This window comes from Fundulus heteroclitus, chromosome 13, assembly GCF_011125445.2.
Source record: "Fundulus heteroclitus isolate FHET01 chromosome 13, MU-UCD_Fhet_4.1, whole genome shotgun sequence".
NCBI lineage: Eukaryota > Metazoa > Chordata > Actinopteri > Cyprinodontiformes > Fundulidae > Fundulus > Fundulus heteroclitus.
In genome coordinates, this window is record NC_046373.1 from 29,317,919 (window position 1) to 29,339,469 (window position 21,551).

General features: G+C 40.4%; 1 protein-coding gene across 1 annotated transcript; it reads left to right on the forward strand.

Annotated features, from left to right (window-relative positions):
- Positions 1-4,556: 4,556 nt before the first annotated feature.
- On the forward strand, positions 4,557-7,979 carry tbxta (T-box transcription factor Ta). Its single transcript, XM_012873677.3, has 8 exons — positions 4,557-4,830; positions 5,061-5,325; positions 5,669-5,803; positions 5,897-5,958; positions 6,204-6,265; positions 6,461-6,634; positions 6,738-6,861; positions 6,955-7,979. The coding sequence occupies exons 1-8, from the start codon at positions 4,646-4,648 to the stop codon at positions 7,211-7,213; spliced, it is 1,266 nt and encodes a 421-aa protein (XP_012729131.2). The 5' UTR covers positions 4,557-4,645; the 3' UTR covers positions 7,214-7,979.
- The last annotated feature ends 13,572 nt before the right edge of the window (positions 7,980-21,551 follow it).

The following is a 21,551-nucleotide window of genomic DNA, read 5'->3' on the forward strand; positions in this document are numbered from 1 at the left end:
GTGGGGACGGAGACGCTCCTTCCCTCCCTCAGTTCGCTGTCATTGCAGGTATTGTTGAGCACGGTGTTCAGATTTAGGCCGTGCTACAGAGAAACTCCTCCCCGACCTTCTCCGCAGATCTTAACCTGAAGCCGTGAGGCGGCTTCCTGTCGTGTGTCTGCATCTGTCGGGGGTCGGCAGAGCACGAAGGGCCCGGTCGGCGGGGGTCATGTTCTTTATGCAACCCGCTTTTTTTTTTTTTAACACTCTGTGTCTCAGTCCTCCAAAATGAAAAGGAAGAGGCTGCTGAATGATACGGGATGGCAAGGTGTGAGAGGACCCCTTTACATTTACGGCCTCTGTGGAACTGGAGGAAGTGGTGCAGTAAAGTGGAGCCGTGCTCCAAAGGCCTCACTCAATTCCAAGTACATCACAGACAGGCGAGTCAGAGGCGACGGAAACAGAGGAGCCTCAGAGAGCCGTCATAAAAGCTGTCGTTTACCTGGGATGCATCACAATAAATACAGCAGATATTAAAACTGGATGGGCTGTGTGTAGACACAGTGGCCATCACTTGATTCCAGACTTGAATTCGCCTTGTGGTCGGATAGAAAACTAAACATCTTTCTGAGCGAAAGTCCAGTTGCCTCCGATTTAAGCCTGTTAGGCATAAACATCTTTCGTTTACTGTATTTTATTGTTAGATGAATTTTATGGCTGTATACTGTAGCTTCACAATAAACTGTGACATTATATTTGCAGCACAACTTGGTTACACTTTCTGCTCACAAACTGAAAAATTATACTTAAATAGATTTGGTAGTCTAAGGTCAGACTGGAGCAAGTGTCAGTGCTGTGATGGATGCATGTTTTATTATATTTTCCTGTTTGCACTCTACATTAGTAACATGGTCGGGAAATACACACACACACACACACACACACACACACACACACACACACACACACACATATATATATATAGATCTCTATATATATAGATATATATATATATATATATATATATATATATATATATATATATATATATATATAGATAGATAGATATAGATATAGATATATAGATAAATAGATAGATAGATAGAGCACAAAATGATGTCTTTCTTCTTATTTGTCATTTAAAGTAGCACAGATTAGCATGTTATTTTAATTTTATAGATAACAAAAAGTAAGATGGAGACAAAGCACACACACCCTTAGAGAGGTCAGTTAAGCACAATCGAAGTTCGACATGCCTATCGAAGCTAAGCAACCACTGTCTATGATGGGGAAACCTATTTCTGTCTATGAAAGGTAGCTCAAGCAAGAAAAATTAGAAAATATAAAACATCCAAATATATTAAATTGCTAAAAACAAGTGAGATCAATTAATAAGAGAATATGGAATAAATAAACACATAGGTATCAATACCTCAAAGAAATAAAACATATTAGCTTAAGAGGTAAAAGGGGATAAAAAAGACCAAACTATAAACACTGGAGGTCAGTATAAATAATTCATAAATAAATAAAGATCTAAATAAAAAACATAGAAATAAATTTATATTTTACCTGCTACTAAAAGAAAATACTACTTACTTATTTAATATGATACAAACTACAATGACTCTTTTAAAAGATGATAGAGTAAAGCAGACTCTGAGCCCTTCTAAATACGACATTGAAAAATTATTTAAGATGGAATTAAAGGGGGAGGGACCAAAGAGGAAACTAAAATGTACATAATTGGAGGCTGAACCTTTCCTAAAATAAGTGGGAAATTTCCCCTAGTTGATGATGATGTTCAGAGACCTGCACACCAAGTGAGACTTTGCCGCACTTAGTTTCCACTCCTTATCCTGAAATCCCAGTCTTTTCCACTGTTCGACATGGGCCCCTGCGTCCATGTAGGGGAGGTTCATTTAATAAAGGTTCAGGAAATATCCCTTTAAAATAATAATTCACATAGTTTTGTTTTTGTTATCAAATTAATTAAAACAATAAATCAAAACCAAGTTATCCTATTTACAATTAATGAAGCAAATTTCAACATACAGGAAAATATTCAGTTAACAGAATATTCTTTTTTTTTTTTAGCTTTGAACAGTGAAACCCAACATATTTATTTTATAACTCAGAAATTCCCTGTCATTAGATTTTAGATTGTCCAGTTTTCAAATTTCTAAGTGGTTCAAAGATGTCTGCTTATAAATATTTTGAACTGCTTTACAATGATCTTTAAGGAGTCCAGGAAACACTTTGGTACGCTTCAAGGATGTGTTTTCATTAAACTGATAATTCCTGCAGATATGCGGAGTGTCTGGCTATTGAGAGGATGTTGTTGCTCAGTTGTCGTGTTTTCCTTCATCCAGAGAGTCTTGTCCAGTCCCTCTCCTTTTCATCCTTCCCTGTATCCATTCAGAAACGTCTAATGTCTCCAATGCTCACCGAGAGGATCAACAAAATGTTTTTGTTTTTGTTTTTTCTGTTTGTTGTTTTAATCCCAAGCAAGAAAAACTGTTTTGGTCCCCACTTTTCCTTTATGCATTATGCACATCATCCAAAGGAAATTAGGTGTTTTTTTTTTTTTTTTAGAATAATCTGTTTAAAGTGCCACAAAGTCCCTGAGAAACACATCATTTCAGCAAAATGTCTATGTTCACATGTAAAATAAAATGAGCCAAAACTTTGCAAGGTTACTGAAATCCACTAAGAGCAAAGCTTTGGAACATGGACCCACGCCTGCTGCTGTTACATCTGGTGTGTCTGGGCTGGGGGCCTGTCTTAGAGGCGGGGCCATGGCGTCTTCATTCCTAACATCAATGTCATGGCCCCGCCTCTTTGGCTATTTACACAAAAATGGAACAAATTCAAACACCTCACAGTAATATGGGTAATCACTTGTTGGGGTATTTGCAAAACTACAGTTCTTTACACATCCAAGGATTTAACATAATAATATGACAAGATTCTGCATTTTCTTTCTCAATCTTTATCCGAGGAGAACCCAATTAACCCTGCTTCAGCAAAATGTGAATCTTGAGGTGGATCTTAATATTTTCCCCAGTAAAAAGCAGCTTTGGTGGTTTTCCAAACGAGCTTTTCAGTGACTGCGAACTTTAATATTAAAGCCTGAGTGAATCATCCAAAGGCCCATTATGCAAATCCAGGCTTCACTCTTAGGCCTTCCTCACGTCTGCACAACAAGAACACAGAGGCTGCCCTAATGGCCCTCACTCTGCAAACACAAATCCTCTCTCATGTGGATTTGAGGCAACAAAAGATTAGCACAATTTGCAAATATAACAGCTGAGTTCAAAAGGGCACGGCCCTCTTCCTTCCCTTCCTTTGTTTGCGTGCACACTTTCAGCTTGTAAGGGTATCCGTTGCAACAGTGTGAGGTGGCTTTAAGCAATAAATCCTAAATTCGTCCACGCAAAATTTGCTGAACTAAACTCATTTCATGAAAATCTGCAGAAACTGAAGGAGAAGCAGGAATCTTTTGAGGGTTTGGCTGGGAGTGCGTCTGTCCAAACCTTGAAATTCTGGACTGATACCCACGGATGTTTTCTGGAATAGCCTTGCATGTCATGAAGGAAGACATCTAGAAATTCATCTCAACTAAAAACTCACATTAAGCCATGAAAGTATTAATAGAATTTAATATGTTAAAACAAAACAAGCAGATCTGTTTCCTGTTGTTCTATTTTTCTTTTCACAATCAGTGCTGGTTCACAAAAAAACACACAAACTGGGCCTAAGAGAAGTCTTAGGCTTCAGCTGATCATCTACAGGAAGATTTTTATGCCTAGAGAACTTATTGATCAGTGAGTCAAATAAATAAGTGGGCAAATACAGTAACATAAAGAAATAATACAACTACAATAAACTCTGACACCCCCAGTGAAATATCATGAGAGTAGGTTGGTTTAAAATATGTGCAAAGAAGTGTATAAACAAAGCTACGCAGGGTGCTTTATTCATTACATTTGTTCAACACAAACAATTTAATAGTGTAGTTTTTTTTAAATTATCTTCTGACAGAAAATTGGAAAGATTAAACAGTGACTGAATCAGCGCAAAGCATTACAGTTTGAGGTATATATATATATATATATATATATATATAGATATATATATCTAATATATATATATATATATATATACTTTTAATATCACAAATAGTATTTTATGTAATATAGAAATAAACTTTGCCTTCAATCCCTAGTTTAACGTTTTGTTGAATTCGCATAAAAATTAATACACCCCACCTGGCCAGAGATCTGGTAAATATTAAATTATTAAATTTCAGTCAAAAATCATGCAGCTATAACAATAATTCAATCACTTTTGGGTTTTGAGTTTCCAGTGTTTCAGGGGGCTAACAAGGCCTCTCTTTGACACAAACAGCTTTGACGTGTTCTACTAATCAACCATAATGGTGTAAATTATATACATTTCTCTAAGTTTTTATTTTATTCTACTGGAGTTCGGGATCTGGTGGGGTGGGGTTTCAAGAAGCCGTCGGAAACCACGCCCAACATCCCCATGAGGTCCCTGGCAGCCCTTAAATGAGAAGGGCCTCAGGGTTTAGAATCCAGTATTCAACTCGGGCTCGGCATCTTCTTCCTGTCGGATTTAGCTCCATTTAACCAGACTCGGAAATATGACCTCTTCGAGCCCCGACCAGCGCCTGGAGCATCTGCTCAGCGCCGTGGAGAGCGAGTTCCAGAAGGGCAGCGAGAAGGGAGATGTCACCGAGAGGGATATTAAGCTGACGCTGGAGGACGCGGAGCTTTGGAACAAGTTTAAAGAGTTAACCAACGAGATGATCGTCACCAAGACTGGGAGGTAGGTCTGAAGCGGAAAGGCGGAGTGGAGGCCGCAGCGGGGATCTTTACGCGCCGGTCTGGGCACCTTTTACGCACGAGAGAGCCAAAAATTGAGAGATTGGCTGGTGAATGGCAGGTTTTTAGTTCTAACATAAAGCATAGTCATGCATGCTTCAGAGGCCTTACATTGTTTAGAGATAATGAAGAAGTTCGATAAACCCAACCTCAACATCACGACCTGTTTTTCAGGAGGATGTTTCCCGTCCTCCGGGTCAACGTCTCCGGCTTGGACCCGAACGCCATGTACTCGGTGCTGTTGGACTTCGTCGCGGCGGATAATAACCGCTGGAAATACGTGAACGGGGAATGGGTCCCCGGCGGCAAGCCGGAGCCGCAGAGCCCCAGCTGCGTTTACATCCACCCGGACTCCCCCAACTTCGGTGCGCACTGGATGAAGGCGCCCGTGTCCTTCAGCAAAGTCAAGCTCTCCAACAAGCTGAACGGCGGAGGACAGGTGAGGAGGAAAAAGGGATGCAACAAATCTTACTTGCATTTGTTACAGGTGGGGTAAAAGAAAAATAATTTGGTGCTCCAATTCTCTATTATGCATCCCAAGAATTAAAAAGAATTAGAAAATACTTGACATTTTCCCATACTTACTTTTTATTTAATCTTCACACTTAGAAATGCTCATATGGAGGATTTTGCCCCTTTAAAATACACATTATGTTAGAATTTGTGCGGTTTTTACTTGATATTTGTTTCCTGCCAGACTTACTGCTTCAGTCTCGGTTAGTGTGATTAAAAATTGCCGCGGATATTGAGGGATCAGAGGAGTCATTGCGATGTTTCTCTAGATCATGCTGAACTCTCTGCACAAGTACGAGCCGAGGATCCACATCGTGAAGGTTGGAGGCATCCAGAAGATGATCAGCAGCCAGTCCTTCCCCGAAACCCAGTTCATCGCTGTCACCGCGTACCAAAATGAAGAGGTCAGCTGCGCCGTAACCAATCTCCATAGTCATCACAAACGCTTGTCTCAAACGTATTGTGTGGTATTCTTACGTCTGTGTTCTTTTGGACAGATCACTGCTCTGAAGATAAAGCACAATCCCTTTGCCAAAGCTTTTCTGGATGCCAAGGAAAGGTACGGTCCTCTTTATCTATAGTTACAGAATGAAAGGACTTGAAATAGCTTTTTGATGGCTAATGAAGCTTTGTCTATCACAATTTTTTCAAATATGTTTCAAAAAGGTTTTTAGCTTATCACACCATCAATGGACGTCTTTTTGTACTCGTGTTATTCAGGTGAAAGGCTTTGCTGCCTTTCCCATGTGTGCTCAGTTAAAATGTGCTCACAGGGAAGGATCTGATGCTGTACTTTCATTGCAGGAGTGACCATAAAGAGGTGTCCGAGCACAGCACAGACAGCCAACAGTCCGGCTATTCTCAAAGTAAGTCTCATGTCGTCTCTTCAGACCCAAAATCTTCAGAATGTAGGCAAAGCTGGAAGTGTACATGCTCTATCTGGAATTCTATTGAGAACGTTCTTGATCCCTGATGATGAAAAGCTTTTGAGGCTCTGATATAACCAGTCTGTTAATGATCTAAACTCAGATTGTGGGCTTTTTGCGTTTCTTTCTCAACAGTTGGAGGTTGGTTCCTCCCAGGCCAGAGTCCCATCTGCCCCAACAGCAGCCCCCCTCAGTTCAGTGGCGCGGCGAGCCACCCGTCCGGCTCCTACTGCGAGCGCTACTCCAGCCTGAGGAGCCACAGGGCGGCCCCCTACCCCAGCCACTACCCCCACCGCAGCTCCAGCACAAGTGAGACCTGCTGAGGTTTACTCAACGCCACCTGTGACTGAACGCTCGTCGGGAGTGAAGAGGAGAGCTTGCTTTAATTTCTTTGTCCTCGCTTCCTTTTCAGACAACTACATGGACAACAACACGGGGACGCTGCCGACCCATGACAGCTGGTCAGCCCTTCAGATCCCCAACTCCACAGGGATGGGCACTCTGTCTCACACCACCAACTCCACGTCTAATTCTGGGTGAGACACTTACATAGATTAATGGTTGCAGAATTTTCACACAAGAGGCCACATCAGTTCCCTTGCCAACGTATTTTCCCATCTTGTCCACAGCCAGTACCCCAGCCTCTGGTCGGTAGCCGGCACCTCGCTCACCCCTTCGGGCTCCTCCTCGAGCTCCGTACCCGGAGGGTTGACCTCCCAGTTCCTGAGAGGCTCCTCCTACACGGGCCTGACCTCCTCACTACCCGTCTCCTCGCCGACCTCCATGTATGACCCCAGCTTGAGCGAGGTTGGAGTAGGGGATGCTCAGTTCGAGAGCTCCATTGCCAGGCTCACAGCGACCTGGACGCCCGTGGCTCAGAGCTACTGAGGCAGCGCTGAGGGTTGAGCTCCTCCCGTCTGGCCCCGAGGACATGTGGCGCTGTGGTACAGACTAACATACCGGAGTACCTTGCCAGGATGCTCGTGAAAGAGTTTAGATCGGTCGTTCCGGTTTCCTGAAAAAGACAATCCTAAGCGAAACTCAGACCGACTTGTACAAAATGTTTAATTAGACTTATTTGAGACTCAGTGCAATGAGTACAATAATCTGCTTTCTAACAGCTAAAAAAGATGTTGTTTATTAAGTATGACTTAGTAGATGAAATGCGAGACCTTATAGCCCCCTTCCAGTAACGGTGTGTCTACTGTCTACTGTCTTATAGCAGGTACAGGGTCATTTGTGCAATCTGCTGCCTAAGGCCGAGGGAGTCACTGCTAACTTTGGAAAGGAACAAACTGTTTTAATTTGGCAGATCTTTGCTCTGGGTTTGGAACGCTAACTTGTTCTCGGCAAGCTCCAAAATGATTTCCCACCACGTTCATTGACATTTTGTTTTTATCTTTAACCCTAAAAGAGAGAGAAAAAAGTTTCCACTAACATGAAACTGTACATGTGTGTATATAAAGTAAATTAATGTGTGTATTTTCCATTCAAATGTGCCTTTTATGGACGTCTCCAAAGTGCCTTCTGGTTCCCGGCAGGAAAACGAGTCCCCTGCCCACGCCTGTACATAAGCTGTCTATTTCTACTTGAACTTGCCGCACGTTTTATTTATGTCATTTAATAATAAATTAAAATTATCTGCTTTCTCAAATCTGTTTTGTCGGATTTGTTTTTGTCCTCAAAAAATTCTTGGGATTCAGTCAAGTGCAACAAAATACACTCTGTACACCCCGGTAAAATGGCCGGTTTTAGTCAAGATGAGTCCTTGCACTGCAAAAAGAGAACTAAAAGTAAGTGAAATTTTCTTGAAATCAGTGTATTTTTCCCTTGATTAGAGCAGGTAAATAAGACTACTTGCCAATGGAATAAGATTTTCGCACTTAAAATAGGAACAATTCATCTCCATCATCTTATTTCAAGTGCAGGATGTCTAATTATCTTATTGTAGGGCTAAAAATACTCATTCCAGTGACAAATAGTCATATCTAGCTCCTCAAATCAGGGAAATATATAGTAATTCCAAGAAATTTTAACTTACATTTAATTCCCTTTTTGCAGTGTGATGAGTAATTTCAACACATCTTCCATGTGTGATTGACATGTAGCCCTAAATAATTGAAATAAAATCAAACAAATTGAAGGAAAAATATTTTAAAAAGTGCAATAACTGTGCCACATAACTAAACTAAAGCTTTTTTTTTAACAACTCTTTTTGATTCAATTTAAGCATTGCGTCTTTAATTGGAGTCTGTCAGGTTTGTACTTATTCACTTGGCAATATTTTCTCACTTGAACTCCTAATTTAGATAATGAGGACAGCTCGTGCCCACAGCCCTCAGGTAACCCCACATATTTAAACATGAACTCTAGCTAGGCCATTATAAAACAGTTTTTCTTTTCTCTCATTAGCTTAGTCTATTGTTGAGTCAGATGGATGCCCTACGGCCATAAAACATAAATTCTTCATTCATGTCCAACTGCCTAGCACAAAAATGAAGGTTTGGAGACATAAGTAATCAGTGTTTTGAGCTGTTTATAATTTCCATTGACCTTGAGAAAAAAAAAAAAACTATTTAAAGAAGAATAACCACAGATCATGATGCTGCCACCACTGTTTCACTGTGAGAATGGTGTTTTTTTGGTAATGTGCTTTTTTCTTGTTGTTTCAAAACTTCAAATTGTAGGGCAAATTTTCAAGCTTGGTTTTACCAGATCATAATTCCCACATGGCGTTGGGAGATTTTAGCCTGGAGGATTTTATTCGAAGAAAACTCTTCTGTGTGCTGGACTTTTTTTTCTGGGGAATTTTCGCAGCCAGGTTAAAAGTATTTTTTGAAAACAGCAACCTTTAAGCAGATATGAAATAAAGTAATAAAACGATCTTTTACTGGTCTGATGTAATAATCTAATCTAATAGATAAATACATAATCTAATTCCATTAGCTGCAAGCAGAAAAATCTCCAAAATTAACAGAAAGAAAAGGCTTGAAAGCATTTTGTTTTCAATTAAGCTACATGATGGGTTGAGTGAATTGAGTTGTTGAAGTAGATGAACTTTTTATTAGTATTACAATTTAGGCACAATAACTGTAAACTAGAAAAAAGGTTTTGAAATTACTTATTAACACCTCAGTTTAAAAAAAAAAATAAGTAATAGAAAATGTATTTTAACAGGGCTGGTAGAGAATGTTTTAGTTGACTCATAGTTGACTTTATGGACACCAGTCCATACAAGAAAGACAAAGTAAATTCATGTTCATTTAAATATGATTGCATTTTATCCAAATTTCAATTATTCTATTCTGTGTACGTTAAGGTGTGATCTTTTCAGATCAGTTACATTCATTTGTTAAAAGTAAAACCAGAAGATCTGGTTAAATCTTTTTATCAGTTTCATTTCTTGTTCAGAGCACAGAGCTGTGGACACGCAGGCTCCCGTTTGACAGTACCCATACCTCTGGCTCCTTTCTGACGGCGACCAAAGAAGAAAACCAAGATGGGTACTGCCTACACACGGGCCAAAATTCAGATGCTTCAGGGGTTTTAAGCCAAAACTGGTTTCAGTGCTGAGCCAGAACAAGTTCTTAAATGATAGCGGTTCTTATTCTGTTGACAACACTGAAACCTGGGTACCAAAATCTGGCTCAGTGTTAGAGCTGATAGAGATGAACAACGGAATTAAAAATAGGTTAGAACTTGTTTTAAGCTCCACAGTCAAAGTTTAGATGTAGAAATATTCTAACTGGCGCTGGAGCAACAGAAACTCAAAGTTTCATGTCTCAGTGCTCTTCGTTTTATCATTATTTAGTGAAAATATATTAATTCACCAAACAGGGCAGTGCTCACAGCCGGATTTCAGCAGAACCACCAAGTTTCTAAACACCGTCTGGGCCTTTAATGTCGCAAAGTAGTGTTTATTAATCCTGACTGAAATCATGTGCATCACTGGGCGATTCTCTGCAGAAATTCAAGAAAGTGACAAAATGACCTGACTGCAGAGGTGGCTAGTAACTACTTACATTTACTTAGTTAGATTTACTTGAGTAACTTTTTAATCAAAATGTACATGTTGGAGTAGTTTTACTGCACCGTACACCTTACTTTTACTTGAGTAAAATATTGTGAAGAAGTATCGCTACTCTTACTTGAGTAAAATGACTGGCTACTCTTTTCACTGTGAGTAACTTCACTGAATAAAGAACAAACCTGTTTTAACTAAAATGCACCAGAGAGAGAGACAGGCTTCTTGAGAGACTTCTTGTTTGTACACAAGCTTTGTTGTTTTAATGCTATTTTCTATCCACTGAGCTCATTGAGTCATTTACAGGTCAAGTAACCTCAGTTAACAGTAGATATTGTTATTGGTAACTTTGCGCTGTCCTAGCTTACTTTATACACATTAACTGCTTGGTTTCATATGTTTTATGTTGAAAAACAATGTTTAGAAAAGTGTTTCTTCTGCCGGTATTTGTTACTGTGTAATTATTGTTTGTAAATTTGTTAAAATAGCAAAAATTGTACATAATTGAATATCTTTGCCGTACCAATTATATCATTTTTAAATATTAAATCAGTTATAAATAGCACTTGAGTGGCCATCTTACTAAATGCTTCTTTTCTCTTACTTGAGTAGTTTCATAGTTGGATACTGTTTACATTGACTTGAGTAAAAATATGCGGAAGTAGCGCTACTCTTACGTGAGTAAAATTTCTGGCCACTCGACCCACCTCTGTTGAAAACTGAGCCTTATTTTGTGTGTTTTTGTAGAACCGGGTGAGATCTGGCACCAGCACCCACCCTGGCCTTGCCCTGGGACCGCCTGGTGCAGAAAACCTCTCTGAGGACGGACTGCTAACACGAAGAGCCGAGGTTTGATTAGAACAGGAGATCTTCAAGGCCAGCGCTTCTAATTTTAAAACCCCTGGCTCTAGTCTCGAGGTGTGAGTCTCACCTCGTCCCTCGTGCAGCGGACCTCGGTCAGCAAACTTTTGGTCTCCCTTTATGAGCTGCCTTTAAATAACGGCGGCGGCACGGCCACGCTAAGTGAATGCGGCTTCTCCGACATGCGGGCAAAATGAAAAGAGTCCAGTTTAAGAAATCCGTCGGGGGGGGTTACGTCGCAATCACTGGCACCCTTTTGTTACAATCTGCATTGTGGTGCGACATATGGCTAACACGTTCAGATCTGCATGTCAAAGAACATGGACCCAAAGTGTCAACACCTGAGTCTGAAGTAATACAGCAAGATGTGCAGGTGGCTGCTGGTATTCCCCGACTCTGAGCGGCCGGCTACGCAGACGCCGGGCACAACTTTTATCTGGAGAACACAATCTGAATGTTGGACTGCTGTTTATGGTCATCGTAGTTAGGAAAACCTCTCTGTACAAACTCACTATATGCATTTTCATAAGTCAAGGAAAATGTCTTTTGAGTTTAGGAATCAAAGTCTGAACAGGCCAGCCTGATAAGCATCTCAGAAGAGACGCATATCCCAATAAAAGAATAGCTCAGTTTCTGCTTACTTGCTTGATTCAGCTCATACCTGAGGCTTGGCTGTGCCCTCATGATGTCAGGGGTGTGATGCATCTGTGTGTGCCAGGCTGACAGAGGCTGCGGCCCCCCGATCAGTGATGGAGTGGTCCTCACCAAGGTGCAAATGAAGGCTCGAGGGTCACGGGGCCACAGGCAAACAGCAATGAAGCGGCAATGTGACCTGCAGCTGGCAGGGACCGCCTCAGCAGAGCAAAGGTCCGATCATGAAGTTCTGGCACCCCCCTCCCACCAGCCCTCCACTTCACTGCAATTCCAGTTCAAGCGATTCATCCCCGTTGGCTTTGACAACGTACAATGGCCGTCTTTGTTCACCGGTCAAACTTAAGGCGGCGAGGAGAATCAAATCACTCAGATAAATGGTTGTTAAAGACCAAAAAGCTGAGCTGCAAGAGAGTAAAGACTGAAACCGGCTTTTCTAAAAGAAAATCTAAGTACATCTACACCTTTCTGCTTCGTAGGCTGCATCCTCTTGCCTGAGAGATACAGATTCCAGTAGTGGTGGAGCTAATAGAGGTTAAAGGCTGTAGTGCTGCAGTCAGGATAGGCAGCTAGGTGCTAGTTGTATTATTTCAGCGATTTCACAAAAATGTCTCCATTTCAAGGCGGCAGGAAGGTAAACATACAATTAGGACCCAAATGAGTTATATCCCTGGAGGATTTACATTTAAAGCTTTTGTAATTCAACCAAGAAGTTTGTTTCTGACACAAATCTGACAGGTATCTCTCAAAATATAATAAAATACAACAAGTATTAGCTTTTTTTAAATCTCTGTTTTACTGACATTTTAAAAATGTAAAAAAAAGCATGATACCCTTCTCAACAATCAGCGATCAGACCCACCCATTAAGGTGGACCAGCTTTTTGCATGTTTCTACTCTAAAGATTTATCTTTGGTGAGTCTTGGACCATCGTACACCTCCTTGCCATCACCCTAATCTTAGGGTCCTCCACAGATTCTCTTCCAGGTCATGACTCTAACTGGACCTTTGTGAAACGCTAACATTACTTTAAGTCAGAAGAAATGTTGTTATAAATAAAGGATTCCCTAGTCCTAGATGTGAATAATTATGGCCTTAACTGTAGGTGTACCTTTATGAGCGTTAGCTTGAGCGATTGCGCTCACTCCGCTGAGACACTGACTACTCTCCCTTCACCTGCCACTGAATCTGAAATGCCTTTAAATTTATTGACTTATTGCTGCCAGTTGCCTCTGTTCCTCCATGTTTTCAGCTGCCGCTGTAAAGACCCCACCCCCCTCCAGGTTGCTCCCCACTTGGTTCAGTTTCTGTACAAATCTGATATGCGGCAGAGCAACATTTCAAAAATTGCATTTTTCTACATGCTTCAAATCTGTTGTGCTTCTGTCTGCAAGAGGGATTCTTACACCTAACGGCATCTAACTAACAGCAGTGGAGCGATCTGAAATATCGGCAAAGTTACACTTTCATGATATATTGGACAGAGCAATGATTCTCCCTCAGGTCGCATAGTGGAGATCCAGACCCTTTTTTCTTTTTTTTCTTAGAAAGATTTCAACTTTTCATGAGACCTTCCTTTTATAATCCTTTTTCACTTATTATTCAGATACACTCCTCTGCCACAAATGATTCTGCTGGATGTAGAAATACCCAAGAAGCTCATGCTTGGATATGATCTCACCTTTCCGTTAACAAAGAAGAAATGTTTGTACATTGTACATTCCAATGAAATGTGTCTTCTGCATTTTACCCATCCCTTAGGGAGCAAACATGGTATGTTCTCTAAATAGAGTCCATGGTCTGCATGGTGGTGCTGCTTCTTGCACTGCTGGCTTATGGCAACGTCCTGAGTTTGAATCCCGGCCCGAGGTCTTGATACCAGCCGCCATGACGGTTGGTTCTGTTGGGTTCATCTCTCTAAGCGGTCCTTGGGTCTGTGTGTTTTTAGTCCTGTCTGTCTCTGTGTTCTGGGATGATCTGGTGGTCTGTCCAGGGCGTACCGCGCCTCTCGCCCAATGACTGCTGGAGGTAGAGACGCTACAAGGATAAGCAGGTAGAGGCGGTGGATGGTTAGTGAGCTCATGGGAAATCCTTTATTCTCAAATCTGCAAAATAAAGACTCAAACAGATGATGAATTGGAATTTTGTTTTCATTTATTGAATTTCAGCTGGCATTATATTGGTTACTTTCTTTTAAGGTATGTTGTGTTAGACTAATAACGTGCGTAAACGACGCACTGCCTTGTGCATAAATGAATGACAAAACACCACCATGTCTGTATATTTACCCTTGATTAAAAAAAATCCACAGATTACTTCACTGATCTCTTGTTTTTTTATTTGTAATCTCTTAGTATGGGTGTGTTCATGAGCACTTGTCCAGACCTTACGCTTGCTGACGGTCTTTGCTTAGTCTGGAGCCGTAAACAGGCCCTGCTGGGCCCCGGGCCCCGCCTGCCCTCCCAGTTCCAGTGTTTGTGTTGATCTGAGGACCCTATGCTGACCGAAGCTATTGTCCTCCAAGATGGCAGAGCCGCTCCGCACACCAAAACCTGCAGCCTCTGTTGGCGCTCTCTAATTGACAGTTTGAGTTTGACTTTGCTCACTGGCCGCCTGTCCACCCTTGGAAGTGTGTGTTCTAGGTACACTTTCCAGAGTGTGCCCAGCACCGAGGTGTGGAGGACAGAGGCAGATGTCAGCATGGGTCAGATGTTGGTGCATTTGTGGTGAAATAGGTTTTTAATGAATACCAAAGTTTTTTTTTCTCAGAATTGGAACTTAAATGTACACTAACTGAAGTCCCGTTTGAGTTTTCAGCGTCTCGGGCTCCTTCAAACCAAACGCTGACTTCCTCTGCAGCCATCTTGGTGCTGGCGTCCCCTCACGTATCACCTCCTTTGCTTCCAGGAATATTCCATCAGATTTTCTTACGGCAGAGGACAGAAAGGCAGAGCGGCCCGCGCATCGTGACGGTGAGTCACTTTGTGCTCGGTCGTTTGCTTGATTTATGGAGGGAAAACAAGTCGTCAAGTCTGGAACAGCGAGTGGCTGCAGCTGCAGGGAGGTGTGTTTGCAGACTGCTCACCTCGCCCACCCCAGAACCCTCGTCCCGGACCCTCTGATGTCTGTGTGTCTTCGTTAATGAAGACATTCTGATACCTGGGTGAGACATTGCTCTCAGCTGAGCAGACTCTGCCTGCTCTGTGCCCTCGACCCCTGGACAGTCATACTGCCGCCCCACCCAGCCTCAGAGAACCCTCCGGGCCTCTGGCCTGGACTCTCCTCACAGTTTTTTTTTTTTTTCTTTTGCAGCTCTGATTAAAAACAGTGGAAAGTGAGTTTTAAAAAACTGATATTTTCTTGTTAAACAGTTCATAAAGTCATCTACCTGATGTATATATGGCATTTCCATTGTAAAACCGTGCCATATCATCTTTATTTTTTATTAATGAATGCTTTATTTGGTTGATACATTTAGATCAAAACATCTCAAGATTAAAAAAATAGATAAAAAAAATAAGACAATCATTCCAACCATAAAGGAATAAGCTGAAGTAATACTTATTAGCCAATCCTTATTTAAACCCTTCTAACCCATGCTGAATCAGCTGACCTCATTATGCATCATACAGTCAGAAAAAGAAGAGAAAAAAACATTTTCTCTAGCTTTATGCATTCTAAACAAAAGACATATCTTTCCATTTTGCACACATCGACAATCACTCATTTTTCAACATCAGTAGTTTTTCACAACCTGTGAAAGAAACTCATTTTTTAGCTTAACACCCACAATTAGTTCTTAATTTATGGAAGAAATATTATAGACCTCTGAGACGATAAGAACTTTCTCTTAATTTAAACAAAATTCTTTATTGAAGCTGGAATATTATTATTTTTGACCGTATGAACATTTTCTAATATTTTAATATTGATAAAATCGATTAATTGCAAGGTTTTATTTTGAATAAATTATTAGTAGATTCACAATATCCAAATTTATCAACTATCCTTGTAGCCCTTTTTTGTAATTTAATTCAAGAATCTATGCATGTTTTACAAGAATTCCCTCAAATTTCTGCCCAGTATGAAAGATAAACAAAGAACTATATATCAAATACAACCCTTTTCATTTAATATGTTTCTTGTTTTATATAAAATTGCTACTGACTTTTACACTTTATGCTTCACATATTGAATGTGTGGCTTCCACTGCCATTTCTGAGTTTTCACCTGCTTTGCATGTGTTGAATGAGAAATTTCATACGATTAAAATTCCTAAATGATAAGATTAATTTGCTAAATTATGCGTCTCTCTGAGTTCTGGTCAACCAAATAATCTCCAGTTACAAAATTCTACAGCGGCTACAAACCTTTTTACTGAAAAAACTGAAAAGATTGTTAAAGAATTATCCCCAGGTTCTTTTGCTGAATAATGTGGTAATAAAAAGACTCTTGAAACCAAAACTATATTTTACCATATTTAATCTAAAAGGCAGAGGGATGTTTACAGCTTCAGTACTGGGCTCTCATACACAACAACGAGACGGGTAGATTCCCAGATGCCAGAGAGTGTCCGTTCATTCCTACAAACAAATGGAAACCAGTCCCTCATGACGCTGTTAGAAACAGCACATTTAAAAAAATGATATCCCGTAGTATGGGAGGAAACTTAAAATAAATTGGCTTGAAAGCAGAAACGGAGAAAAGCATCTACATGAGCAGCACGACTCCCGTGAAGCTGTCACACACGTAGTTCATATCATGGTCACCGCCCTGCTGCTGTGTGCTGGAAGAGCTAAAGCAGGACCAGAGACCCCGGTTCAGGATTTCTCCCCAGCTGAACGCTCACCCCTGATTTAAACAACCAAAAGGTTCAAATCAGAATATTGTGAAAAGTTTGATCATGTTTGATCATTTCAGAAAGTAAAACTCATATATTATATGGTTTCTTTACACATAGAGGGAAATAATTCCCAGCTTTTATTTCTTGTAATTGAAATGATCATGGAACCATATTCAGTGTCTTGAAAACAAGAAAAAATAATTAGATCTTAAAAAACTGACATTTTCAACAGAAATGTCAGATTTCTGAAAAGTACAATGTACATTTCTATGCAGTCAATACTTGGCTGGGGCCCCTTTTAAATGAATTACTGCATCAGTGCGGCGTGGCACTTTATTTTGGTAAATCTTCCACAATAAACACAGGAAACAACACAAGAACAACAATAAACAAACCCACAATTTACAAAAAAAAAAAAAAAAGGCTGAAGCAAAGCTTATTCTTGCCTACCCTGTTTCTATACTTTAAAACCTACCAGAATATCTTCACAATATAAATATATAAATCTACATAAAAGCGTAAGATTGTATCATTTTACATTTTAAAGCTCTTTTAAAGTTCACCAAGAAAGGACATAACTTAAAATCATCATTCATTTATTTCCACAGTTTCACACCAATAACTGAAACACATCTAGACTTTGTCTGGCTCTTCTCTGTTGCACATTTAAATATAAACAAACCTCGCAAATTCTATTTAAGGTTATGCGGTTGTGGTTCTGCTGAAATGTTCTGGAAGCCCAGGCTGCTTTGATAGCCGCCTGCAGGTAATTTGCATGGTTGGTTCTGGTTGCTCATCTTCTTCCAGACAACACTATAGATTCTCTGTGGGGTTCAGTAGCATCGTGGTCACTGAACCAGCTTTTGGTACCTTTAGCAATGTGGGCCGGAACCAAGTCCTGCTGGAAAATAAAATCAGCATCTCCATGAAGCTCGTCAGCAGAGGGAAACATGAAGTGCTATAGAATGTTTTTAGGGTCATCGGTGGCCCTTGATGCTCTGACTCCAGCCTCAGTCCCATCCTTGTGAAGTCTTGATCGGGTTCTGCTGGAAATCCCCTCCTGGCTGCAAGTCTCCTTGTTGCTGGTGCTTCTTTACTACGAGTATGTGGTCTATCATACAGCAGTCTGTGAACAACCAGCGTTTTTAACAGTGACCTTTAGAGGCTTCCCCCCTCGTGTGTTCTGTCCAGTCAGCAGTATTCCCCATGATCGTGTCGCCTACTGACCCAGGCTTTCAGGTTCATTAACTGATCAGGGCGTGACATCATGACTTTCCAAATTTTCAGTTTTTCACAATATTGTAATTTTCTGAGCAACAGAGTTTTGGGTTTTCTTTATCGGTCAGCCATAATCATCAGTATTACAAGAGATGAAAGCTTGAATTATTTCCATATGTGTGTAATGAATATCTAAAATACACGTAAATTTCACTTTCTGAAATAAGTAAGGCAAGGCAAGGCAAGGCAAATTTATTTATATAGCACAATTCAGTACAAAGACAATGCAAAGTGCTTTACATGATTAAAATATAGCAAAATAAAACAGAATAAGAGCAAGTAGGAATAAAATATAGAAAGAAAATAGAACAAAAAAGTGGTGATTCAGTTAACTAGGACAGTTGAAGGCAATTTTAAACAAATGTGTTTTTAATCTTGATTTAAAAGAACTCAGGCTTTCCGCACTTTTACAGTTTTCTGGAAGTTTGTTCCAGATAATTGGAGCATAGGAACTAAATGCTGCTTCTCCGTGTTTAGTTCTGGTTCTAGGTATGCAGAGTAAGCTGGAGCCAGAAGACCTTAGTGGTCTGGAGGGTTGATACACTGATAACAAGTCTGTGATGTATTTAGGTGCTAAGCCATTTAAGGATTTATAGACTAACAGAAGTATTTTAAAGTCTATTCTGTGAGATACAGGGAGTCAGTGTAAGGACTTTAGAACTGGGGTGATGTGCTCTACTTTCTTAGTCTTAGTGAGGACGCGTGCAGCAGCGTTCTGGATCAGCTGCAGCTGTCTGATCCACTTTTTAGGCAGACCTGTGAAAACACTGTTGCAGTAATCAATTCGACTAAAAATAAACGCATGGATTAGTTTTTCTAGATCCTGCTGAGACATTAGTCCTTTAATCCTAGAAATGTTCCTCAGGTGATAGAAAGCTGACCTTGTAATTGTCTTTAGATGCTTTTGGAGGTTCAGGTCTGAGTCCATCACTACACCCAGGTTTCGGGCCTGATCAGTGGTTCCTAGCTGAAGCGACTGAAGCTGTGTGCTAACTTTTGATCTTTCCTCTATTGGTCCAAATATTATTACTTCAGTTTTGTTTTTATTCAATTGGAGAAAATTTTGGCACATCCACGTATTGATTTCTTCTAGGCAGTGGCAGAAATCTTGATATTTTTTTCATGATATTCAAATTTTCTGAGAAATCATTTTCACTGTTTGCTACAGGATGAAAACTGTTGATGTTGAACAGTTTCAATTGTTCCTTTTTCTCTTTGTTTTTGTTTCCCATAATGAAAAATAAAACGGCCGCCCTCTGTCCCACGTCTCCTGTTATACCGTGGCTGCCTGCGTTCTGCAGAGCCCCCCCCCCCCCCCCCCAGTCCATGCTAGAACACCAGAGTCTGATGAGACGGCTGTTTGAGGAGCGCCTTTGAACTACACGAGCAATTTCACACATTAGGAGGAGTTGCTGGCCGGCATCAGCTAATGTATGTTTCATCCAGTCGCCGCAGTGACGGCGACAGCCTCTCACCGTCCTGACAGGCCCTGTCCTCTTCTCCGTGGACGGTCACACGACCTGACAAAAGCTTGTCTGCAAACTGCAGCTGTGCGAGGCAGCGTTTAGCAGAGGCCCACCATATCCAGCGTGGCCCTCCAGCGTTTCACTGATCTGTGTCAGCTTGTCGCTTCTCCTTGTCGTCGTCGTCGTCCACACGGCCGGTGAAATCATCCCTACATCCTCAGCCTTCCAGAGTAAGCTGAGATGTGTGGAAGATGAATTTGCAGCTTTTTGCCCATGGAGGCCTTCACATATTCGTATGCATTCATATGTTTACTGTGCATACGCTGAAAATCAAACCTTTTCCTCTTTTGGGTCAGCCAGAATTATTTTAAATATGTATTTTTTTTCTAATTGCCTAATTAATCAGTAAGAATGACTTTTTTAATTTTATTGAAGGTCAAATTGTGCTAATGATTCATCTTCTTGGTACTAGGCTGCATTGCCTCATTGTGTGGGACTCGGGGTCACATGTTTAGGTAGCTTTCCAAGTTTTTCACCATAGTTTGCTTAAATCTTTTTGCCGTTTAAGCAAACCAGTTAAACCAGTTCTTAGAGAACTGGTTTAACTTAATCAGGTTTGTAGGCCACCTTGCTCACACACATTTTCATCTCTGTCCATTTATTAGTAGTGAGATCAGAGCTCAAGGATGGCCACTACAAAACAGCGAGTCTGATATGTCTGTTAGCCATTTTGTAACTAGTATAGATGACCGTTTTCCTGGCTGATGTTTTGAATGCTGCTTGAATCCTTTATTTTCTTGTCTTCTATTTTGTGAAGTGCACCAGTCTCTCCTGGGGCAGAACACAAATTTTTCTCATTGCAATTATTGTGTTGAGGGTAATGCTGTTGTTCAATATCTAGCTACAGGGTGGGAAACAGGGAGGGAAATAAAAAAAGAAAAGCATAAACTTCTTATCTCTCCTTTTTCGAACATCTGGCTAGAAAGATTTGTTTTCATGTTTCCTTTAACATTTAGCATTTTGTTTAATCATGTTTGTTTGCTTGACTGATCTCTATTTATTCACTGGATTGCTGATAGGCCCGAAAAAGTGAAGTCACTGGCCGCCATCTTGCTACTCCCTACTCTCACAGAATCCCATAGGATTTGACTGCAACAGTCAATCTGTTTGTGGGACAGAGATTTTTTTTAAACATATGCACGGATCGATGGCACTTTTTTAAATTTCGTTGTTCTTGTGACAATGACAATAAAGTTTCATTCATTCATTCAACAACAAGCAGTTTTCTGGCCGTGGGAAAACGTTTCACAGGTAATTTTACAATCAGTGGATGTACTAACACTATCAAGTACTGAGGAAGTCATGTGCTGAAATATTTTGCATATATATATATATATATATATATATATATATATATATATATATATATATATATATGTGTGTGTGTGTGTGTTTTGGGGGGAGACGGGGGGGTTAATTAAAAAAGAAAAAATATATATATTTGTAGCCCATAATGAAACTGACTAGATGATCTTGGCCTATGTGGCCAAAAGTGTGGATGGCACTGACCTAAAGGGTTTACATTTACTTGTAATGTGATCAATTCATACAAATAAGTGGGCGCTGTACATTTTTCCAAACAGATTAAATATAAGATATCATTTAAACTCTTCCATCAATAGTCGCCACGTGGGGGAAAATACTCAGTTGTTAGGCTGCAGTAGGAAAAACAAACCCTCTGATGTACACGGTGCCCCTTTTTACCTTTCCCCATAAAATGTTTATATACTCTTTTGTTATAGATTGTAGTTTACTGATCTGCTTGTCTAGGCTTTAACAATTTGAGCGTTGAACTCCAAAGTCACATTCCTTGGTGAATAAAGCAGATTTTGATTCAAAAGCAAACTTTGTCAACCTTCTTCGGAGATAAAAAATAACTGCATCCAGCCTACTTAACAGACCACTGCATCTCACACAGGCTCAAGCCAAGGCACAAGAGAAAAATGCTGCTCTCTTGTGGCCAAAAAATAAAATAAAACTTTTTAGCCTAACAAGGTTTTTTTCCCCTCCTCCTACCTGAAAATAACCTCCCTCCAAAAAAAA